The 25,967-nt window shown below is 40.6% G+C and overlaps 1 protein-coding gene across 2 annotated transcripts in view; it reads right to left on the bottom strand.

Annotated features, from left to right (window-relative positions):
• Positions 1–1,131: 1,131 nt before the first annotated feature.
• SLC9A6 (solute carrier family 9 member A6) overlaps positions 1,132–25,967 on the bottom strand; it is a 48,240-nt gene continuing 23,404 nt past the window's right edge. For both annotated transcript variants that reach the window (XM_068962568.1, XM_068962569.1), the window contains exons 10-16: positions 24,741–24,854; positions 22,188–22,299; positions 20,825–20,978; positions 14,729–14,759; positions 12,430–12,509; positions 6,700–6,805; positions 1,132–1,486 (exon numbers count right to left, since the gene is read on the bottom strand). In XM_068962568.1, coding sequence (XP_068818669.1) covers positions 1,214–1,486; positions 6,700–6,805; positions 12,430–12,509; positions 14,729–14,759; positions 20,825–20,978; positions 22,188–22,299; positions 24,741–24,854 — 870 coding nt within the window. In that variant the 3' untranslated portion in view covers positions 1,132–1,213. The remainder of the gene's footprint in view (positions 1,487–6,699; positions 6,806–12,429; positions 12,510–14,728; positions 14,760–20,824; positions 20,979–22,187; positions 22,300–24,740; positions 24,855–25,967) is intronic.

Genomic DNA, 25,967 nt, shown 5'->3' with positions numbered 1-25,967 from the left:
AAGAAACAAAACAAACATGGCAGCTTAGGTATTTCATATTAAAAAGTCACATGAACATGAAGACAACTACACCTGGTACACACAAAGGCAGAACCGTCCTCACAAGCTTTGGAGCGCTGTATTCTCTCATGACTGGCTGTGGTGTACTGTGGAACGGTCATGGATTCATAAATTAACATCAACTACAAACTAACGAATGACAAGTAGACACAGTAAATTCAAAAATTTTACATTTTGCTCCTGTTTGGCTGCTAAAGAGCAGCAATTTATATTGATATAAAAACTTCTGACCACAAAGCTTGCTATACAGATAAAGTACATAATCAAAAAGTAAGCAGCAATTGAATTTCTCATTTAAACTTATCTGGTACAGAGTATTTACAGATTTGGGGGGAGAGTTCTCTGAAACCACTACGCTCCTTACTCCTCCTGGCCTCTGCCCACCCCAGCCCCTCCAAATCGAAATCAAGTGTTCTGAACTATATACAACTATACTTTGGCTAAGTGGGCTGGATGGTGCAACTCTTTCCAAGGTCTTGGTCTGGAAAAAAGAAACAAAGTCTTGGAAGTAATGCGCAGCCTTCTTTTCTGAGTTGCAGTGTACTGGAGCCAAAAATTTATTTTTTCACGGCAAAGGGCAAAAGGGGCCCCAGCACTTCACTCCCCAACCTGAATGGGCAAGATCCGAAACCATTGGCCTCATGCACCATAACAGGCCACCAGACAAAAAGGAAAGAAAAAGGTCACGACAAAGGCAGCAGCAATCAACACAACTTTCCAACAAAGGAACTTATCCTGCCTGGGCTCCCCCAGAAACAGTGCTCCCTCCTTCTCCCTCCCCTCCCACAAGACAAAATTAATTCACATCACAAGAACTTGGTATTCTGGTTAAGTGGCAGGTAAATATAAGAGTAAATCTGTCACCTTGTATACCTGAACTGAGACATAAAGCTAACAGAACACAAGACATCACTGTGAAATTAACTTTCTAAAACAGATCCAGTCTACATAGTGTGGCCAATAAAAAGTAAAAAGAATTTGTTCACAATCTGCCTTGTACAGGGTATTTATAGTCTTTCAATGCTATATAAATAAATAGCATTTATATAGCCTAAACATTCAGAGACATGCACTGGGACTTTTTAGGTAGTATGAATTTCTTCACAATCACATGTGCAAATTTTACAGATCACTAAGTGAGTAACTAGTAAGCTTAGGCTGGACCGTGTCTCGTATTATCTAACAAATTTAAGGGGGGTTCAGAATCATCCATAGGTAGAACCAGGCGTGTTCCCCGAATGACCAGTTCATGGTCCCCAAAGGCAAGTTCTCGATCAAAGGCATCTTCAGAACTGTTTCCCATAAGTCTCCTAGGGGCACCGGATGATGCTGACTCAGTGTTCACAGTAGAATCGCCATATGTCAAACTAATATCTCCATCATTGAGGATGAGATCGGAGTCATCGTCTTTCAACTGTTCCTGGTTCTAAATGCAAATAAAACAAGTTTTGAGAATTATTATGAAAGATTAAAGAAACATTTCCAATAGCTGAATTTTCAAGGATGCTGTATTTTCTCTGACCCCACTCGGCCCACTGTGTGCTTACAGACTAAAGTGCTTGACAACTGCCAAAATCTCTAGTGCTTTCTCTTACCTCCTGTCTCCTCTACCCTCCTTCAGGTAATTAACTCCTACTTATCACTGAGGTTTTCACTTAAAAGTCACTTTCTCCCAGAAGTCTTTTTTGATCATCCAAGGCTAGCTTAGGTGCCCTCTTGTGTTCTTCCCTAGCAGCCTGCACTTAGCCCTCTCCCTACAGTGGCACTTACCCCTTTTCATAGCTGCACATGCAGGGGTCTGCATCACATCTCCCCCCCACTAGGCTCTAAATCCCTTGTATGCTGTAGTTCAATCACCTAACAATTTGGGGCACATAGAAAGTATTCACTAAATGTAAGTGCAATTCATTGCTGAATAGGTTTAAATAAATGAAGTGCTCACTTTCATGTCAACAATGCCTAGAAATATTGAACCCTCACTACCCTCACTACATACTTGTCAAGCAGCTCAAAAACCTTTTGTTCTAATGGAAATTTGGGGGCCAAAAAGAATATAATTACATAAAGTTCCAGAAGACAGAAAAGTGTCCAGGATATATAGTGCCATTTTGGTTAATTAAAAAATGTACATGTGCATAGTGAGAAAGGGTCCGGAAGATTCCCCTGGAGAAGGAAATGGCAACCCTCTCCAGTATTGTTTCCTGAAGAATCCCATGGACAGAGGAGCCTGGTGGGCTACAGCCCACAGGGTCACAAAGAGTCAGACACAACTGAGCAACTAAATCACCACCACATATCAGTAAACAATGATGTCAGAGTCAGCAAGAAATTGCAGCCCTCCAACGTGAGCTGGTGAGCCTGAGGAAACTCAGAAAGGGAAGAATACCTGCCATCCAGCAGCCATCAAACTGCAGCCACAGTCCACAGTGAGCCCCAAGAGAGCTCAGGGTGTGAAAACACAGGATACTGGCCCCACACAGCTGAGGTGCATATCAAAGGAATGCTTTCAGTGAGCCCAGACTCTGCCATCTTTCCACCATAGAAAAGCGCTAGATTCCTTCACTTGGGATATCTGGTTTTCCTTAATTTACAAAAACTTTTGACATTCAGACTTCCCACTCTTTGTTGCAAAATTTCTATATAACCTGGTTCCACCCACCCTACGCCTGAGCTCCAATGCACCCCTCTCTCCCCACTCCCACCTCCAGGGAGCAGTTTTCTCAGGGTTACTTGAGATGCTGCCTCCCAGACTTGAAGTCCCCAAAATTCCAACTTTTAGGTTGTGACTATTTTTTCAGTCAACAATAGAAAAGTCTAGAAGGGTATTCAACAAAATGATGATAGCGAGCTCTGCATGATAGGATTGCTAATGGTTTTATTGTTTTCTTTATGTTTCTGTATTATCTGAAATTTTATTATAATGAGTACTTATTACTTTTAAAAATCAGAAAGTCATTTTATTTAAATGTAGAGTAAGAATCATTGTAAATACTCATGTTGATACAGCAAAGAAAGTCTGTGACTAATACTCCTTGAGGGAAGTAGATAGACACCTCCTACACCCAACTCTATCCTGTGCATTTAAAAATGTTAAGTTTGTCTAAGATAGTCAAATAGACTGAGGACACTATTAGACTAAAATTTCACATTTGCTGTTGCTGGAAAATTTTAAATTCTTTGTTGTTGCTAGAGATTTGCCTCAACACTCAAAGACAAAGACCTGTAAATTAAAAACCAAAGAAACCTGCTCCACCAACCAGCCATAATCCCTTCCAAGCCAATCCAGCTGTAAATCTAAGCTGTAAGTCTAAGGAGCCTGTCTATCACTTAATTCAGCAATGCCCACAACAAGGCTCTGCGGGGCCTTCACACATCACCAGGGGCTCTTCAGCACCTTCGACTGCCTTTATTAAGTTTGAAGTTTGGGGCAATAGCTACCAAATTTTAAAATGCATACGCCTTTTGACCCAGCGATTTAACCTTTAAAATCTATTCTTTATAACTTTATATTATTGGGTAAACATATACAAGGATATTCACTGAGATTTACCCGGTGGCTCAGACGGTAAAGCGTCTTCCTACAACGTGGGAGACTTGGGTTCGATCCCTGGGTTGGGAAGATCTCCTGGAGAAGGAAATGGCAACCCACTCCAGTATTCTTGCCTGGAAAATCCCATGGACGGAAGAACCTGGTAGGCTACAGTCCATGGGGTCACAAAGAGTAGGACACGACTGAGCGACATTTACTTTACTTTACTATTCACTGTAAACATTGTTTGTAATAACAAAAACACAAAAGGAATGAGACTGACTAGATCAACCTTAGTAAAGCTACACTACGCAGCCACCAATAGAGAGAAGGTTCTCGTGGACTCTTGCAAAGGTATCCATGCTGTGGATCATTAGGTGAAAAAAAAAGCCAAGTAGCAGGACAATACTATTATGATCCTCTTAGGGGAAGCACACCGATTGAAACTGCCCACCCTGGTCAGGCACCATAGTAACCATTTGCATGAGTTGTTTTATGACAGGAGATCCTGATAAGGAACATGGAACTAATAAGCCACCACCAACAGGAAGAGTTCGGGAAAAGTCAAAAGGAGACACCATGTGTCCATCCACTTCCCAGAATCTCTCTCGCTAGCATCCATCTTGGCTGAGCGATGTGTGCACCACCAGGAAAGACTCTGGATTAGAATGACTGGCCAAAGACCACCTGGAAACTAATCCCATCACCATAAAACCTGAGACTGCGAGCCACACAGCAAAGCAGTTCTCCTGGGTCCTTTACCCTACTGCTCTCCACCCAGGTGCCCTTTCCCAATAAAATCTCTTGCTTTGTCAGCACATGTGTCTCCTTGGACAATTCATTTCCGAGTGTTACACAAGAGCCCAGTTTCGGGCCCTGGAAGGGGTCCGCCTTCCTGCAACAATCCCATTGTAAAAAACAATCACGGACAGTTATATACACACATAGAAGTTTGTATAGATAAAATACATCTGGGACTATCCACAATAAACTCTTAAAAAGACTGTCTCTAGGGGATGTGGTGGGAGAAAGAGAGTGACTTTCATTTTTCACTTTGTACATTCTATACTGTTTGAATATCTGGCTGTAAGTATGCTACTTTTGTAATTTAATAAGGAGTCAGCATAACAAAAAATAAATTAAAAATGAAGTTCTATAGTTGTTCTGGGTTACACTGCATCTCCTTCATCCCCTAGAAATATGAAATCCTAACTCCTAGTATCTGTGAATGTGACCTTATCTGGAAGTACAGACTTTGCAAGGGATCATGTTAAGATGAGGTCTTTAGTGTGGGCCCTGATCAAGTATGGCTGGAAGGTGTCCTTATAAAAAGGGGAAATTTGGAGACACAGACCTGCACACATGCACACACACACACACACACGCACACACAGAAAATGCCAGGTAAAGATGAAGACAGAGATCATGGTGACGCATCTTCAAGCCAAGGAATGCCAAAGATGGCCTGCAAACCACTAGAAGCTAAAGAGAGGTCTGGAATAGACTCTCTCTCAGAGCCCTTAGGACCCAACCCTGCTGGCACCTGGACCTCAGACTTCCAGCCTCCAGACTGTGAGACAGTAAATTTCTGCTGTTAAGTTTGGGGTACTCTGTTATGACAGCCCAAGGAAGCAAATAGAACAATGCTGTATTCAGCTATATTCCACAGAACACACAGGCACTGTGGAACTCTTCTGGCTTTTCATGATGGTGAGTGGGTCTCTGGAATCCAAGAGCCAGGCCTCACTGACTTAGCTGACAAAGCTGGCTGACCCCTCAGCAGACAGCCATGTAGGCTAACAGGGTAAAGAGGGAATGGGCACTGTGCTTGCTACGGGAACCTGGGTAAAGTGGGAGGGAAGGACAAGACAACATGGGGTGTTCCCCCCACCCGACCAGCAGTCAGTGTATAGATTCAACATAACATAGTGCTGCAGGGCACTCCTCCCTGACCCAGGTGCCACCCCAGCTAAGTCTCCCCTTCCCTGTCCATTCTCCATGAGATCTACTCTAAAACACCACAGAGGAGGTCATAAGGAATGTGTATGTGTGTGTGGGGGTGTGCATGCGACACATATCTACACTGTTTTACCACACCCTTGCCTCTCAAGGTGTTACATCAGAATAGTCAAAACTGATGGGTTTTGTTAACATGGGGACTTTATTTGATGTCACAGATTATTTTTGAAGGATTGGGTTAGAAGTAAAGTTTTTAACAAAAAACTTGAAAAACTAAATGCTCATATTTTAAAATAAAAACTGCTTAGCATTTGTCATTTCTTTCTTTGTTGCTAAATCACCAATCTTACATTGGCAGTTAAGGAAAAACTATGGAATCTAGATTATATCTAGGTATGTTCATGCCTCCCATGAGATATAGAATACAGGTAGATAAACTTGCCCTTATATATGAAATAAAAGACTATCAGTTGCACTTTAGGAGCATCAAAAAATGTTTTAGTAATCCTCTCAACATGACTGTGATGATCCAAATTTATAGATTAAAATATATAAAGTTATTATTGAGCTCAGATCACAAGCTGCAAATAATTGATTCTCCAGGCAAGAACACTGGAGTGGGTTGCCATTTCCTCCTCCAATGCAGGAAAGTGAAAAGTGAAAGTGAAGTCACTCAGTTGTGTCCGACTCTTAGCGACCCCATGGACTGCAGCCCACCAGGCTCCTCCACCCATGGGACTTTCCAGGCAAGAGTACTGGAGTGGGTTGCCATTGCCTTCTCCGAAATAACTGAAAACCAGCACAGAAATAGAATTTTTCTTTTTACTAAAATTACTGATAGCAAGATGCTATTCCATATCTGTTTTCAAATGATGTTTCAAACACTGTGAATTATAATAAATTTAGAGATAAATTATATCTATTCCATAAATAATTTATACATAAATTATTATATATATAATAAATTTAGAGATTTCAGTGCAGTTTCTAGCTGAGCAACATATGTTTATATTCCTGCTTGTGGATTTTATATCATAAAAGCAAGCAAAGCAAAACAAAACAAAACAAAAAAAGCAGTCACCCATCCACAGAGCAGATACATTTAAATTTAACTTAATGAAGAACTGAGGTTCTGGATGAAACCAACTTACCTCATAGGCCTGGGGACTGGTCAGGCATCTTGCAATGGGGCCGCAGCAGGCAGGCAGGGTGGTGGTAAGAGGAGGCCCGCTGTGCGTCAACAGAGGCTTCAGATAGCTGTGCTGGTTAAGGAAGAGCTATGTTCTTTATCAATTTAAAAAGAACACCCTGCTTGATTACAATCACTGTCACAGTGTACCCACCACTTCAGATAGCAAATGTCCCACTTCATGACCCTGCTATGTCAGTGAGATAGCAACATTTTAAAATTTTGTAATATTATCTCTGTTTTACAAATATGGAAACTCAGGCTCACAGAAGTCAATGATCTGCCTAAAGTCACACAAGTAAATGGAGGACCAATACTCAAACCCAGATCAGTCTGATTCCAGATCCTATGACCTTTTGACCACTACATCATATTGCCTTTGTGATTTTACTAAAGCCAAAATCACACTCGATTTAGCACTGAAGGAGATACAGAAGAAAGAATACTAAAGAGCCTGAAAAGCGATTAAACATTTCAGTAGTAGAATATAGTAATAAAAATGGTTTTCATTATTTACTATGGATTCAGCTGGCCTCTTCAATGAGTTGAAACTTCAGTATGAAAGGAAATGCAATTCTAAAAACATTTTTAAAAATTATGCATCATGAGTTCCTCTGTCACAGACTCCCATTTTAGCATTCATCTATTCTCCAAAAATAAAAACAAAAACAGATGCAATAATATATTTGATACTTGAAAGGAAAAAAGAGAGAATCACAAGAAAAAGCAGAGAAAGGGAGAAAGACACATATACACATTCCCTACTTTCTAAAATTACAACCTAAGTTTGTTCTCAATTAAAAATGAAGAAATTTACATAAATTCCCATACACTCTAAGATTAAAGTATTTTGTATAAACACACTTATACAGTTCATAAAACATCTTGCCACACAAAAATCACTGAAAATCTGGAATGATGAACTGTACTACTGCATCAAGTACAGAAACTACCAGATCTTAGTTCAGTGGTACTTAACAGGGTACTTAGTACTGAGGCTAATAAGTCTTGGTGTTTAACTCTACAAGAACAAATTCCCTAAAAACTAAAACTTATCAAATATTGACCAAAAAATCTGAATGCTCCAATATCCATTAAACAAACTAAAACATTGCTCATACAAAAAGCTCCAGGCCCAGAAAGCTTCACTGGTTAAAATCTTCCTGGTACTTAAGAAACAACACCAAGCTTACATAAAGTCCTCCACAAAACAGAAAAAGAGAAAAATTCTTCCCTACTTGTTTTATAAAATTAGCACAGTCTTATTATAGAAACTTGATAAGGATATTACAAGAAAAAAAATCACAAGCCAATACTCATGAAAATAGACACAAAATATTAGCAACTAAATCCAGTGTCACACAATGAATAACATATCATGATCAAATGGGATTTGTTCCACCAATCTAAGATTGGCTTAACATTCAAACAATAAATGAAAATCAGCAAGATAAAACACTAAAGGAGAAAAAAATAAACGTGATCATTTCAATTGATGCAGGAAAAGGGTCTGATAATATTCAATACCTATTTATGATAAGAACTCTCAGCAAACTAGAAAAAAAGGGAATTTTCTTAAATTGATCAAAAGATATCTCAAAAACTTACAAAGATATCTCAAAAACTTACAGCTAATATCATACTTAATGGTGAAATATTGAAAAATATCCCTTGAGGTCAGGAATAAGACAAGAATGCCCACTATCATCGCTTATATTTACCATTGTATTGGGAGGGTCCAGCCACTATCAGTTCAGTTCACTCGCTCAGTTGGGTCGAACTCTTTGCGACCCCAAGGACTGCAGCATTCCAGGCTTTCTTGTGCATCACCAACTCCCAGAGCTTGCTCAAACTCATGTCCATCGAGTTGGAGATGCCATCCAACCATCTCTTCCCCGGTCAACCCCTTCTTCTGCCTTCAATCTTTCCTAGCATCAGGGTCTATTCCAATGAGTCAGTATTTCACATCAGGTGGTAAAAGTATTGGAGCTTCAGCTTCAACATCAGTCCTTCCAGTGAATATTCAGGACTAATTCCCTTTACCATTGACTAGTTTGATTTCCTTGCAGCCCAAGGGACTCTCAAGAATCTTCTCCAATACCACAATTCAAAAGCATCAATTCTTCGGCACTCAACTTTCTTTATGGTCCAACTCTCACATCCATACATGACAACTGGAAAAACCATAGCTTTGACTAGATGGACCTTTGTCAGCAAAGTAATGTCGCTGCTTTTTAATATGCTGTCTAGGTTGGTCATTGCTTTTCTTCCAAGGAGCAAGCATCTTTTAATTTCATGGCTGCAGTCACCATCTGCAGTGATTTTGGAGCTCAAGAAAATAAAATCTGTCACTGTTTCCACTGTTTCCCGATCTATTTGCTATGAACCGATGGGACCAGATGTCATGATCTTTGCTTTCGGAATGTTAGGTTTTAAGTCAGCTTTTTCACCCTCCTCTTTCCTTTCACTTTCATCAAGAGACTCTTTAGTTCTGCCATAAGAGTGGTGTCATCTACGTATCTGAAGTTATTGATATTTCTCCTGGCAATCTTGATCCCAGCTTGTGCTTCATCAAGTCTGGCATTTTGCATGATGTACTCTGCATAGAAGTTAAATAAAACAGCCTTGACATACTCCTTTCCCAATTGGGAACCAGTCTGTTGTTCCATGTCCAGTTCTAACTGTTGCTTCTTGACCTACAAACAGATTTCTCAGGAGGCAGGTAAGGTAGTCCGGTATTCCCATCTCTTTCAGAATTTTCCACAGTTTACTGTGATCCACACAGTCAAAGGCTTTGGCATAGTCAATAAAGCAGAAATAGATGTTTTTCTGGAACTCTCTTGCTTTTTCCATGATCCAGCGGATGTTGGCAATTTGATCTCTGGTTCCTCTGCCTTTTCTAAAACCAGCTTGAACATCAGGGAGTTCACGGTTCATGTACTGCTGAAGTCTGGCTTGAAGAATTTTGAGCATTTCTTTACTAGCATGTGAGATGAGTGCAATTGTGTGGTAGTTTGAGCATTCTTTGGCATTGCCTTTCTTTGGGATTGGAATGAAGACTGACCTTTTCCAGTCCTGTGGCCAATGCTGAGTTTTCCAAATTTCCTGGCGTATTGAGTGCAGCACTTTCACAGCATCATCTTTCAGGATTTGAAAGAGCTCAACTGGAATTCCATCACCTCCACTAGCTTTGTTCGTAGTGATGCTTTCTAAGGCCCACTTGACTTCACATTCCAGGATGTCTGGCTCTAGGTGAGTGATCACACCATCGAGATTATCTGGGTCGTGAAGCTCTTTTTTGTGCAGCTCTCCTGTGTATTCTGGCCACCTCTTCTTAATCACTTCTGTTCCTGTTAGGCCCATACCATTTCTGTCCTTTACTGTGTCCATCTTTGCATGAAATGTTCCCTTGGTATCTCTAATTTTCTTGAAGAGATCTCTAGTCTTTCCTATTTTTATGGTTTTCCTCTATTTCTTTGCATAGATCGCTGAGGAAGGTTTTCTTATGTATCCTTGCTATTCTTTGGAACTCTGCATTCAGATGGGTATATCTTTCCTTTTCTCCTTTGCCTTTAGCTTCTATTCTTTTCTCAGCTATTTGTAAGGCCTCCTCAGACAACCCTTTTGCCTTTTTGCATTTCTTTTTCTTGGGGATGGTCTTGATCACTGCCTCCAGTACAAAGTCACGAACCTCCATCCATAGTTCCAGGTACTCTGTCTATCAGATCTAAGCCCTTGAATCTATTTGTCATTTCCACTATATAATCATAAGAGATTTGATTTAAGTCATACCTGAATGGTCTAGTGCTTTTCCTTACTTTCTTCAATTTAAGTGTGAATTTTGCAATAAGGAGTTCATGATCTGAACTCTAGTCCCATCACTTCATGGCAAATAGAGGGGAAAGAGTAGAAGTAGTGACAGATTTTTTTTTGGAGGATCCAAAACCACTGTGGATGGTGACTGCACCCATTAAATTAAAAGATGCTTGCTCCTTGGAAGGAAATCTATGACAAACCTAGATAGCATAATAAAAAAGCAAAGACATCAGTCTGTTGACAATGGTCCAAATAGTCAAAGCTATTGTTTTTCCAGTAGTCATGTACAGATGTAAGAGTTGGATCATAAAGAAGGCTGAGCACCAAAGAACTGATGCTTTCAAATTGTGGTGCTGGAGAAGAATCTTGAGAGTCCCTTGGATAGCAAGGAAATCAAACCAGTCAATCCTAAAGGAAATTAGTCCTAAATATTCATTGGAAGGACTGATGCTGAAGCTGAAGCTCCAATACTTTGGCCACCTGATGCGAAGTACTGACTCACTGGAAAAGACCCTGATGCTAGGAAAAGTTGAAGGCAAAAGGAGAAGGGGGCAGCAGTGGATGAGATGGTTAGGAGAAGGGGGCAGCAGTGGATGAGATGGTTAGATAGCAACACTGACTCAATGGGCATGAGTTTGAGTAAACTCCAGGAGATAGTGAAGGACAGGGAAGCCTGGCGTTCTGTAGTCCATGGGGTAGCAAAGAGTTGAACACAAGTTAGCAACTGAAAAACAATACCATAGATATGCATTCATTCGTGTTTCCATATATTAGAGTCTTTCCAGAAAGTGAATGTAAAAATCTAGCAAACAGAATATAGTAAGTAGCAGCTTCTAATGATAAGTGTCAAGTGCATTTTTCTTAAACATAGAAGGTTTTGATCAGAAAGTCAAAAGCAAGGAAAAAGGATTTTACATAGTTGTCCCAAATTCACTTCAACAGAACATAAACTAGGTTTTGATTCACTTAAAGTCTCAGCCAGAAAGAACTCCATAGTCCCTTTATCTAGTTCAATTTTCAAGTAAGAAATTAATTTTAATAAATAGTGAGTGATACAATTTTTTAAAAGGCATGATTTAGGGACTTCCCTGGTGGGCCAGTGATTAAGACTTCACCTTCCAATGCAAGGGGGTTGGGTTTGCTCTGGTCCAGGAGCTAAGATCCCACATGCCTCTTGGCCAAAAAACCAGAAGCAGAAGCAGTACTGTAATAAATTTAATAAAGACTTCAAAAATAGTTCACATAAAAAGTATCTTAAAAAAATTTTTTTAAAAGCATGATTTAAACAGGTTATTATATATAACCTGACTTAAAGTATAGCTATGAAGAAGACTGTTACAATAGGACAAGAAAGAAATCTGGTAAATAATGAAGCACTGGCATTCTGAATGGAGAGGAGAATCTTCCAGTCTTTGGAAAGGTCAGAGAAAAGACATCAGTGACTACTGCAGTATCCAGCATTGCTGAGTTTCTCATTCCCATGTTTCTTCCTAAGCCTGCCTTTCCTCTTTTACCCTAGCAAACACACTAACAAACACCAACAAATTCCTCTTGTGGCATTCACTCAATTAGCTAAAAGACAATAAATATTAAAGTTTACTCCATAAATAAACCTATATATCAAAGCAAGTCTATCATAAAGGCTCTTGAGTCCCTGCACATAGCCAGCTTTTGCAATAATCAGTCCCTGCTGGCTTCATGGGTTTCAGAGGAATTCATCCGTGTGTGTGGGTAACCTTCTCCACTACACTGAAGGGGAAAAGGAAGACCAAAGGTATGTTTTATATTTCAGTTCAGGAAGAGAGTAGTCAAAACAGTTGTTCCATTAAATTGTAATCATTCATATTCATACTGTTTTTTTCTCAATTAAGGATACTTGTGATCAAAGTTATACCACATCCGGAAGAGCCACGCGCTCTCTGCTTTGGTAGTTCTTCTTTCACTTTCAGGAATACCCTGCAAACAGACAATAAATAAGTCAATATATACATAAAGACAAAAAACACATTCATTTAAGAGTCATTGCTTTGTAGAATTACAAATATAGCCTAATTTAAGAGCTTGTATATTGCAGCTTAGGAATAAGAAACTGAAGTGTTTTTCTGAACACTTCTATTACTCAGGCTGCTTCCTGATTTATGAGTTGACTAGCATTTAGAAAAATTAATGTGGGATAATCCACCCCCTAAATCTGAAAGCTTTACACCCACAATGTGAACTGTACCTTAAGTGGAAAACATCCCATCAACATTCTGATCTTTGGGAGTTGTCATGGGTTCCAAAACTAACTGGCATTTTCAAAGATGCTACTAGTTGTTAGAACACTAGCAAAATTTAAGTAGGGAAATTCCATGGTAAGCCAGGCTGGGTAGGAGGGAAAACTAACACAGCCAGAAGATCTCTTCAAAAACAGCTCCCCCCAAAACATAAACTGCATCCTCATGTATAACACGGAGCAGTCAGCAGTGGCGCTGTAAAGCCATCTGGTTCATCTCGGCTCTGATGTGAACTAGTTGGGCAAGTCCCTTCCCCTCCCAGCCTGAGTTTTTTCATGAATACAATGTGAACCTTACTCAAAGGCTCTTTCCAGCATGAATGTTCCGTTTCCAAGATTTTCGAAGAGTACAGTTTAGATTCTGGGTTTGGTTCCTGTTTTTCCTGATTCTCAAAATAAGTGAATCTTCCTCTCAGTAGGAATCAAAACACACAATACAAAAAGTCTGAGAACAATGCACAGGCTTACAGTGTTTCCTTTCACATCAGGAGGCATTAGTTTGTATAGCTCCACTTTTTGAAGAGCAACAAATCTACAAATCTCACGATCCCCTCACCACATGAACACCTGTAAACCTAACCCCTACATGTTCCATAGTTACTAAAATCTTCCTCTGTGCTTCCCAGTGGACACTTGAAATATTGAGTAAACAATATACTGAGCCAAGGTATCCAGTTTTGAGGGCAAAGTAAAAATGACATTTTTTTCTGGATGTCACAGTTGGTACTCACCTACCTGGCTCTTTCCCTGTCACTCCATTTCCATTTGTCCTCTGTGGTGACAGAGGGGACATAACAGGTAGAGGCATACACAGATGGTGATCAAGCATTGGTCTGGGGAGCTGTCTGATCACTACTCTTGTTTCGACATAGGGGTAGAGGCACTGAGGGGCTATTACCCTTTGGAAACGACCCCAGGAACTCAGCATCATGGGAACTCACCCAGCCTGGTTTGTACAATTATTTCAAGCCCATGAAATTATACTTTAAGGTTCTGACCACAAAAGAGGCAGGTGCATCCTAGGTCATATACAAACTCATCACTCGATAGCTAGCAAAATTAGCATTCAGGAAATGAATCTGACAAAAATTTTTTTTTTAAACTACACTCTGAAGACAAGTAGACCAGGGCCTGTTTCAGACAAGAAAGAGAACTGTTGTTTTAAAAGAGATGCTTTCCATTTTCAAAAACCTCATTTCTGTGATTTCCCATCTCATGTCTAGGGCAGAGGCACCTATTCAGCTGTGCTCAGAAAGCATTAAAAGGTGGAAGGAAAATACCAGAAAAAGGTGGTCAGTCTAGAGAAAGCACTGAGTTACAATGCACTAGTCTACGAAGTTCTGGTTCAAGGAAACAATAGAGAAAGCGACACATGAGTGTAAGCAAGGAAACATGGGCAGGGCTGAGGCAGAGGGTAGGAAAGCACATTCTCCTGAACAGACAGGGAAGCCTGGCTGAAGAGCCCAAGGCTTCCAGGCAGTTCTCAAGGGCAGCTGCTGGTCATCCAATTTGAAAGTTGCACAGGAAAAGCAGCTGGAGTGGGGCTTACATCAGAGACAAAACTTCATGCGCAAACCAAAATGGAAAAAGGCTCCCCGTGCCAGAACAGTCACTTGAAAACCCAGGAGTGCTTAAGGGACTGCTCTTGTCTGTGGCCAAAGCCCAGCCTTGCCCACAGATAGTGGAGCTGTCACCCTTGATAACCACACGCGGCCTAAAATTCAGTTTTGTCTCTATCGAGCAGTGAGAAAAGCCAGGAATGATATGATGTCAGTTAAAAGCTGATGCAAATAGGACAGGATCTAAATAACAGTGGCATGAAGTCTACAGTAGATTTGTTTTCTTTCCAAGCAACCACACAATCGACAGAAATGCCAGGACAACACAAATGCATATTTACCAAGTGTTCTTGGTCTGAATCAACACCAACCCTAAAAGAAAACACAAAAGGCAAATGAGATCTTGAAGCCAAAAAAAAAAAAAAAGCCTATTCACATATGAACACTCTTAGGCAACTACTTTTCTCAACACAGAAGCTATGAAATGACTAATATTTTTGTGCTTCTCAATGGCTGCTGCTGTAGACTTTTGGCTCCTGCCACTTTCCTTAGCAACAGCTCCTAGGGCAAGCAGGGTCTACTAACCTTCTCTTCCTGCAAGCCAATCCCACTTACCAGTTTCAGAAAAAATAACTTTTTCTTTGGTAACCAAGTCCACAATAAGCAGGAGTCAGGGCAAGCAGTGCTGCCCCAGTGGCTGAATAAGAACTCTAGGGCAGTTCCACAAACAAGGATGGCCCATTGCAGTTCCGGGAGGAAGCTGCATGTTTTCAGACCTCTCAGCTCTCCTGGCCACATTCTGTTATGATTACTGAAGAGAAGGTCCAATTCCAGGGTGTTTTTCCATAGGCGAATGTATATCCATTAGCCTTGGTTCTTCATGATTCTTTTTTATCTGCTTTCCGTATCTCAGGGAACAGCTTCATTATGAGAAGCTCTCTTTGACTCCTCTATATCCTCAATCTGAGCATTTACCACCTCTGTTCATTCTCCCTCTAAACTGTCTCTCAGATCCTCTCTCCTTTCCATTTCAACTGCTCAAGCTGGGACCTCATTCACACTCACATCATCTGGGGCAACTGGCTGTAAGGGTCCCCCACTGCCAGGCTCTCCCTGAGAGTTAGCCATCTCAAGCAGAGAGCTCACTGGCTTACTACCTTTACAAAAGTCTCTGAGAGCAGCTTGTAACTCAGAGGGTCAGGTCTAAAGTCCTTTGTGTGGCATTCAAGACTCTTCAAATTAGCCACCCCTGCCGCTCTGGCCCAGTTTTCCCTTCACCCTCGCCCAAACACCTGCTGGTAGTGACCCGACTGCTCCTTGCCCCAGACCCTGTCCTCTCCTGAGCTTCCATGTCTCTGCTTGGGCTGCTCCCTCTATTTGAACTGTACTGTCCCTTATTTTGTTCTCCTTTTGTGAGTTCCAAAGGAACCATTCTATGACCCCTTCAGTCAGGATCATTTTTCCTCTGGGCTTTTACAGTACTTTCTAATTCTTTTATTATAATACTTAGTACAGTAGAGTATAGTTATTTACCTGTCAGTCTCCCCAGACAAGACTGTGAGCTCCTTGAGGGTAAAGGTCATGTCCCAATTCATCTCTGTATCCTCAGAGTCTAGCACAGTACCTGACACACAATAGGTGCTCAAATGTTTATCGATTAAGGCCACTACTACAGAACACAGGAAAAATAGCAGTGTGAGAAGCTGCAGCAGGAGCAGCCTAGTAACACCAAAGGGAGGAAAATGATACACGACCTTATCTGGAAGGCAAGAGAATCAGGGCCAAATACTTGAAAAACAGATGGTCTTAACCAGATTCTGAATTCCAAGAAATGCTCATTTCTTCTTTGTTAAGACGGCCAGAAGCTATTTAATACCTCCTTCGCCATATTAAACTCTAACCACATCTGTGTATCTCAAGTGACATCTAGTGGTCTTGACAACAAAAGTTTAATTCTCAGATGGAAGAGTGTTGGAGGCCAAGTTAACATAATAAACATTTATCAGAGCAGTTACTACCTGCCAGGCACTGTGCTAAGCATAGGGCATAGACATGATTTACACACAGCCCTGCCCTCCAGGAGTTCACAGACTGGTGGGAAAGACAGACATAACTAGAGCGCAATCCCCAAGGGCTCTGCAGTCCAGGAGAACTGGGTTCCAATCTGACCTCAGCTCCTTTCTAGCTGTTTGAACTTAGTCAAGTCATGCGACCCTATGAACCACAGTTCTATCAACTGAGAAACGGGGGTGCTGGCCCCCATGCAGAGTTGCTGCAAGGATTAAACAAGAAAATGTGTCTAAAGATTTTAAAACAGTGATACATCATTGTTGTTGTTCAGTCACTCAGTTGTGTCCGACTCTTTCTGACCCTGTGGACTGCAGCATGCCAGACTTCCCTGTCCTTCATCATTAACACTTGCTAAATGGTAGCTCTTATAATAACATCATCATTACAAGGCTGACTGAAAACAGTGCTATAACAGAAGTACTCTACAGTAAGCAGACGGAAGAGTGGTTCTGAGAGAAAAGAAGAGGGTGAAAGGAGGCAGTGTTTGAGCTATGTCGTTTCCTGGGAGTGGAAGAGCATTCCAGGCAGAGCCAACAGTGTGAGCAAAGGCTCAGAGATGGAGAAGTGCAAACTATGTGTGGTACACAACAAGGAGCCAAAGGTGACTGTCACAAACTATGCAAAAGGACAGAGGAAGAGCTGGCTGGCTCTCACTCCCTGAGGAGCCACTGTCCACACAACAGGACAGATGACATCCCGTTCTTGCTTTGAAATCCTGTAAGACCGCCAACTGGATTTTATTTATTTTCAAACAGAAAAGTTTATTTTTAAGATATTCTTATTTTATTTATACTACATTTTCTTTTTAATGGCTACACTGGGTCTTCGTTGCTGCGTGAGGGTTTTCTCTAGTTGTGGCGAGTGGGGGCTACTCTCAAGTTGCGGTATATGGGCTCCTCATGCAGTGGTTTTTCTTGTTGCGGAACACAGGCTCTAGGGCACCCAAGCTTAGTAGTTGTGGTGCACAGGCTTAGCTGCTCCAACGCATGTGGAATCTTGTTGGACCAGGGATCAAACCCCTGTCTCCTGCATTGGCAGGCGAATTCTTTACCACTGGACCACCAGGGAAGTTCCAAGTGGATTTTAAAATTCAGACTCCTTACTGTGTCCTACTAGAATCAATAGCCGGAGAAGGCAATGGCACCCCACTCCAGTACTCTTGCCTGGAAGGCTGCAGTCCATGGGGTCGCTGAGGGTCGGACACGACTGAGCGACTTCACTTTCACTTTTCACTTTCACGCACTGGAGAAGGAAATGGCAACCCACTCCAGTGTTCTTGCCTGGAGAATCCCAGGGACAGGGGAGCCTGGTTGGCTGCCGTCTATGGGGTCACACAGAGTCGTACACGACTGAAGTTACTTAGCAGCAGCAGAAGCAGCAGCAGCAGCAGCAGCAGAACCAATAGCAGGGCTTCACCGACCAAGCCAAGTTGGTGCAGCTCCTGCTTTTGTGAATAAAGTCTTGTGGGAGCATGGCCATGGTGACTGATTCATGTATTGTCTATGGGGCTTTCATGCTGGAGTTGAGTAGTTGAGACAGAGACCATATGGCCTTCAAAGCCTAAAATATTATTCCCTGGCCCCTGACAGGACACATTTGTCAAGCCCTGCCCCTGAAGGATCTTGCCCACCTTGTTTCCTACCTCCCTTTTGGTTACTATATTCCAGCTAGGTCGGCTTTTTTCCTTTTCATTTAACAGGCTGTTTGTTCCTGCCTCAGGACCTTTGTACTTGCTCTCCCCTCTGCCTGGACCACTATTCTTTCTGCTCACTGCTTAACTGGCATTATCTTGTCATTCAGGTATCCTAAGCTCAAATGTAACCTCAGAGACACCTTTCTTGAGCTCCATCTATAAAATACACTCTATGCCCACCTACTATCATAGCACCTTGTTTGCCATCAGAGCATTTAACATCATCTAAAATAGTCATCTTCATTTACTTACTTGCTAGTTTACTATCTGTCTTCTCCCACTGCAGTACAGACTTTATGAGGCCAAAGACCTTTTCTATCTTGTTACTACCACTGTACCTCTCCAGATCAGGGTCTCTTAACCTTTGCAGTACCAACATTTTGTTTCAGATTATTCTTTGGTGTGGGGGCTACTCTGTGTACTTGTGGGATGTTCAGCAGTATCCTTGGATTCTACCAACAAGATGCCAGTAGCAGCCCCCTCTCTTTGATTGTGACAATCAGAAATGTCTCCAGGCATTGCCAAATGCCCCTGTGTGGAAGTGCCGCCAGTTGACAGCCACTAAATTTTACCTTAAAACAGCAATGGGAACATGGTTGGTGCTAAATTAGTATTCATCGAATAAATGAATAAAAGGCACATTTGAAGTATTGTAGTAAGAGCTTTACAGACATGAGCTCAGGAATCCTTACAACAACCCTGGAGGAAAGTACTATCACACATGTTACCGACAGGGAAGCTGAGGCTTAGGAAGGTTAAAGAACTTGCTCAAGATCACAGAATTACTAAACAAAGGGGCAAGAACTCAAAGTCAAGCCTAATCCTGCATATATGTTAAAACTGAAGGACTTTTTAGTATTCTCACAATTATACTCAACAAATTTGGTGGGAGGTAAAACAAATTTAAATTCCAGTCTCTGCAAAGAGGCCAAAAAACCCCCAAACAACATTAATAATAGTTTACCTAAGACTGTAAGATAATGTATACAACTGAATGTCAAACAGGACAGGCAAGATGGGGCCAAAGAGCTTGCAAAGCTGGTGAGGTGGATTCAGCTTTATGTGAGTAGGTAGGTTTTGGGGGAGTTTTTTCTGGGGGGTGGGGTAAACATGGGTATTTGGTTTAGTACATGTGAAAGGCAGTTAGGGAAGAGAACTGATTCTACTTAAACACTGAGACTCCACTTAAGAGTGTTATTTTTCCTAAATTATCTTACATTTAGCTTTGGCTTTGTTTTCCTTAGTAGAATAAGGAAGAACCTTCATTTTAAAAATCTTGATGAAAAAAAAAAAAAAGGAGCTTAATCCTTCCAAAATGGTCCATCTTCATTTTTTGATGCAGAGGTCTAGGACAAATCAAGTGAGACTGGAGGCTCCTCTGTCCACCATTAATGGTATTTATGAGCTTGAACAACTAGAAACTTTTAAAGCCTCTATTTCCCCACTTGTAAAAAGGCGTGATTGTGATTAGATAAATATATAAAATGCACTTAGCACAATGCCCAGCACATAGAAGGTGTTCAACAAATGCCAGGTCCTCCCTAATAATCAGGGTTACAAGAATATTATTTTGATGTATTTTCAATTATCCACAATAACAGCACAGGAATTGTAAAATAAAAGGATTTGAACAGTAAAGAGAAAGAAACACAATCATAACAACAGTCAAAGTCTGATTTAGGGCTGGTTGCTATTTAGAGTATTAAAAGAAAGACGTAAAATGGAAAATGGACTCTATAAGACGTGAAAGAAATACTGTTTTCTCTAATGAACCTTAAAACATTCTGGAAGCTCAGTAGCTCTCAAGATCTATGAAGTTACAGCAAACACAGAAGTAAAACCTACAACAGCTTTAACTATAGACTGCTGTACCCATGGAAACAAATGAAGAAATCCTGAGATACAAGGGAGCTTTTTCCAATTGAATACAGTAGTGTGCATTCAAGAATAAGATCTTACAACCTTGGCCTTGACTGTCAGGTCAGAAACAGTGCTGATCATGAAGATAAGAAAGAATGATAATATCTAGTTGTTGATTTGGGCTGGGATAAATCGGACTGTCTCATATGCTGCAGATACAAGAAAATTTTTGATCCAGTTTGGAGATATGAATAATAAGCCTTAAATATATGCATATCCATTGACCAAGCAATTCGACCTCTAGGAATACATCCTAAGGAAATAGCCAAGTGCACAATGGTATATGCATTTCCAAACATTCACACTGTTATTCATAACAGTAAGAGCAAAATTCTCAGTTACCCATAATAACAAAAACCTAAAAACAACACAAAAGTCCAATGGTAGAGATTTGGTTAATAAATTACAATATAAGCAGCCATTAATATAATGATATTTACTAACATAAATATCTATGCTATATTATATTTAATAATCAGTTTATAAGAGTACCTATAGTGTTGCCTCTTTTTGTTAAAAAAATACATAGAGTAGAGTAAGAGGTCTGGAAAGACATCCCTCCAAGTGTTAACGATAGTTTTTATCTTTCCTTTGCATATTTTCCATTTTCTCTGTGCTACATGTTATATACTTATTATAATGAATAAATGAAATATTAGGGACTTATCTAAGCTTAAAATTCTCTCATGGTTAAAAGAAAAATAACCCAAATTACATTTTAATACTAAAATGAGGTCCCCAATCAAATACATACCTTATATGCAAACATGACAGCATGGCAGTGGTGCCACCACCAAACACCCACACAGTAAAAAACACAATCAGAAGTGTGGTGCTGAACATCATCTGCCGGGCATAAGTGGCCGTATCTCGAATGGCCAAGGCAAACGCCATCGCGCCACGAAGGCCTGCAAGGGAATAGGAGGACAACATGAACTTCATAAATTCAAAGACATAAGGTACATTCTGAGACCTTAGAATAGCATGAACAAATACATATTTCAACATACATAGGTATATACAACCAAATACAAAAAGAATGAGTAGATGATACTCACAAGCATTGGTCATTTAATAATTTTTTAAACTCTATTTTAAAATGTACTTACACTAAAGTTCACTCTTTCAGGTGTACAGTTCCATAAGTTTTGACAAATGTATAGAGGTGTGTAACCACTACCACAAACGAGACACAGTGGTTTCATCACCCCTCTCCCAAATTCCTTTGTGCTACCTTCCTTTTGGTCTAACCTCTCATAATCCTACCAAACTCTTGGTAACTACTGATTTTCTCTGCATTGCTGGGTTTTTGTCTTTTTGAGGATGTCGTGTAAATGGAACATACAGAATGAAACCATTTGAGCCTGGCTTCTTTCACTCAGCACAATGCCTCTGAGGTCCATATATGTTCTATGTATCACGGGTTTGTTCTTTTTAGCACTGAGGAATATTCCATGGCATGGAGGTCCCAGTATTTTGCATACTCCCTCACTCACTGGAAGACAGACAATTGGGCTGTTTCCAGGTTTTGGCAATCATGAAGAGAGCTGCCATAAACATGTACATACAGATTTTTGTGTGAAAATGGGTTCATCTTTACCTTCTCTACTATGCTTAACATAGTTCTGAACTGGGAATTTGGAACCAGAACATGAGAAAACTCCCATAGAAAGGAATGGGACACTTTTAAAAAGGATGCTTTTTTGGAGGCTGTGATTTCAATGTTTAAGGGAGTCTAATATATTATCTTTGGAAGGGCTGATGCTAAAGCTGAAACTCCAATACTTTGGCCACCTCATGCGAAGAGTTGACTCACTGGAAAAGACTCTGATGCTGGGAGGGATTGGGGGCAGGAAGAGAAGGGGACGACAGAGGATGAGATGGCTGGATGGCATCACCAACTCGATGAACATGAGTTTGGGTGAACTCCGGGAGTTAGTGATTGTCAGGGAGGCCTGGCGTGCTGCAATTCACAGGGTCGCAAAGAGTCGGACACGACTGAGTGACTGAACTGAACTGAACTATTACCCGCATATTATTTCCATCTAAAATCAGACTGGTATATGCACTGTAAGTTGTTTCCTAGAGGAGGCAAGAAATAGAGAGTTAAAACTTACCAGCAAACATCATCATGTGTTGAAAATTTGATCCAATCTTACTTCTTCTACCCAAATTAAGTAAGAGGGACAAGGGGTAAATATTGGCAGCTCTTCCCAAGAAAATAGCAATCTAAAATTATTAATAGGTTAAGGATAATTCTTTTGATCGTTAACATTATTTAGACCATGCATTCCTATCACTGGACTTTTGTACTGTTTCTAGGATTTTGCTGTTATGGCTAATGATTGAGGGGGGAGCCACCTGGGTCCCTAAGAACAAGGACAACTCCCTAAGGATGGTTAAAAGGCTGTGTGGGTCCCTGGTGATTTTGTGGAGCAGAGCCTGCTACACCAGTCCAGACTTTTACATGAGAGAGAAATACATTTCTATCTTTTTAAACCTCGGTTAACTTTGGTAATTGCCACATGAAACCAAACCTATATCCTAACAAATACAGCCAGAAAGAGAACAAGTATCTCCTGGTAAGAGTCAATTTCCATGTTAGGATTCTGTTTTGAGGAATTTCAACTCCTAACAGACTCGAAAACCTACAGAAAATATTTAGCCTTGGTTCTGGGTAAGTACTGTGGATTCAAGCCACTTGACTGCTTAAAAATTTCTTAAAGACTAGCAGGATATGAAGTTACTGAACTCATGGGAGTCTTCCAGTTAAGGTTCTTCTCTTATGAATAAGGCTTTATCTTTTTCTGCCTGAAGTTCATTCTCAGAAGACTAAGACTCGGTAGAATGGTATTTCAGTAATACTTCAGTTTCTAACACAGATCCTACTTAGAGTTTTAACTAAGAAAATATTTCTGACAATCTCTTTTGATAGAATCTTCATTCTGAGGTGGTTTCTTAAAATACTACTACTTTTGAAAATCACTAATTCAAACATCCCACTCTCTGACCACAATTTCTCTTTCCATGTTTTACATCCATCCATTGCAGATAATTCTTCCATCTCACTGGGACCTCCAGTCCAAAGACCCCTCTGCTTTTCCATCAGTCAGTCCTCTCCCCTCTTCATTTCCTTTTCTAGCCACATCTTAATAAAACTCTTTCCAGTACTCAGCAATCCCTTTCCCCTCTGTTTTCACTGCACCAACTTGACAAAACTCCAAACTCAGATGGACTCAGCTATCTGTTTTCTCCATGCTTATAGCTAAATGGTCCCGGATAAAGTCATACAACAGGGCAGACTGACTCTGCTGTTAAGATATATTCCTCAAACTCAAATGGGTCCCTAACACTGCTCAGTGATTCTACTGCATTTCTTTGCTAAATGCACTTTTCCACTCTCTGCAACAACTATTTCAGCAAAACTCCTATCATCGATGGGAGCCAGCCTCCTAGAGGGTTCCCTAGTATTCATACCCTTGTGTAGTCTCAGCTCACACTTTACCAGGGTTTATGTGTGATCAATAGAAAAGAGCAGAAGGGAGATGGTACACTGTCTCCAAGATTAGGTCATAAAAGGCCCTTTGCACTCCATCTTGGTGCTCTCTCATCTCACTCTGTCCCCCTGGGGAAGCTATGTTGTGAGTTGCCCCATGGAGAGGTCCAAGTGGAGAAGAACTGAAGCCTCCAACTAATAGCCATGTCAGTGAGCTTGGGCTGGCTCCTCCATCCCCAGTCAAGTCTTGAGAGAGTACAGTCCCAGCCCAGAGCATGATTATAACCTCATGAGGGATACTGGAGCCTGCCAACTTAACCTACCAGTTAAGTTGCTTCTGGATTCCAGACTCAGAAACTGTGCAAAATAACAGGTTTGTTGTTTTAAGTTGCTAAATTTTAGGGTAATTTGTTACGTAATAGATAACTGATAGGCCACCTGCTCCTATCTCACTTTCAGCAGATGATCTCACCCCCTACTTTACAGATAAAAATAGAAGTAATCAGAGAAATGCCACCTTGCAAATGTACATACTTTCATCTCTGCATACTCTACCCTCTCCTGGAACAATGGCGGAACTGTGTTTCCTCCCTCTGGAGGCCCATCCCCCCATGTGCTTTGGATTCCATCTCTTCCTGCCTTCTTGTGAAGTTGGCACTATTGCTTGCTCTTTTTCATGTAATCAGCGTCTCCTTTTCAACTAGGTTTTAAAAACTCAATGAGAGAGAGAAAGATAAGGGTGGCGGAGAGGGAAAGAGTGGGCAAGCCTCCTTCCATCTTTCATCATCTTTCAACTACTGCCCTGTGGCACAGACTGCAAACTGCTCTCCATCATCCAATCTTTCTTTCTTCCCTTCAGTAACAGAGGACAAACAGTTTTATCTTTTGGAGTTGGCAGAACGGTAGACTTTTTCTTGTCATTTCAATCTGTCAGTATTATTTGTGCAATAAACAAAAACGTAAATAGAATAGACTAGATAAAAGAGTTGAAATTCTTATTTACTTTACTCAGAGGAAAATATTATATATATTATTATACATATTATTTACATTAAGAATATATGTATCCTTATCAATTCTTATCAGTCTTATCAATCATCCCACCCCCAAGAAAACACGTGCAAATCTCAATTTAAAAAGAAGTTTCCCAAACAGAATACAAAATAAAGGATACAAATGCTCCTACTACAAATGTTGGGTTAAAGACATGGTTCTGGAACGTGAACAGTGTCAGTCCCATGTAGGAGAAGATGAAATTCTCTGCCAAGAAATTGAGAAGCTCAAACAACTGAAACGAAATTTCAAAAGGTTAGTCCAGTAAAAATCTACATAATTTAAAAACATGAGTATTACTAAGATATTGAAACAGATACTTCAAATATGTAATGTTCAGGTATATCCTCCAAAACATGTGATTCAGAGGGAAGCAAATGTAGAGATGACATTTCTGGTCCCACAGAAAAAGCCATAAATGTTTCCCCTTCACTTGCCCAATCAACTTCCCTTCTTCAATTCCCATATTCAGTCATTCTCACCCTCATCCTCCAAACCCTGCCAATTTTTCTTTTGGAATGTTCTTGGCTGTCTCGGCCACTGTGTTAGTCTAACTTTCATCACTTCCCATCCATAATGCTGGGGGAGGACCCTAAGTGGTATCCCTGCCACCCTCATCTTCTACACCCCTAAATATGGCAGGTCCCAGACACTTCCCTTTTTACAGGCTGTAAGACCCAGTTCAAATCATTTTATCCTGGCACAGAGTGCTTCATGACAACTCTCACACCAGCTTGCCATGTGATTTCCCTTTTTACATGGGTCTCAGCCCTCACTAAGAGAGTGAGGGCTTACACGTTATAGTCCTGCTCTGTTCCCTGCCCTGCTACCTGCCCACCTCCACCTGTTTACATCACTGTGATGAAAAGGCCACAACTAGAAGCATGAAAATATAAAAGGAAAAATCTCATTTGTAAAGGCAAACAAACAGTAAAGGTAATAAATCAACCATATATAAAGCTAGCAGGAAGGTTAAAAGACAAAGGTAGTAAAATAATCTATATCTGCAATAAGAGATAAACAAAACAAAATGATGTAAAATATGATGTCAAAAACAGTAAACATGGCAAGTGGAGGGGAAATGCATTTGAACTTAAGAGATCAGCAAATATATGCACCCCAATGTTCACAGCAGCATTATTAACAATAATCAAGATATAGAAGCAACCTGACTGCCTATTAATAAATGAATGGATAAGATGTGGTGTATACACACACACACACACACACACACACACACACACACTGAAATATTACTCAACCATGAAAAGGAATTAAAATTTGCCATTTGCAGCAATATGGATGGACCTAGTGGGTACTATGCTAAGTGAAATAAGTCAGAGAAAGA

This window comes from Capricornis sumatraensis, chromosome X (genome assembly GCF_032405125.1).
Source record: "Capricornis sumatraensis isolate serow.1 chromosome X, serow.2, whole genome shotgun sequence".
Lineage (NCBI taxonomy): Eukaryota > Metazoa > Chordata > Mammalia > Artiodactyla > Bovidae > Capricornis > Capricornis sumatraensis.
Note: the sequence above shows the minus strand (reverse complement) of the source record. Positions and strands in the feature narration are given on the sequence as shown.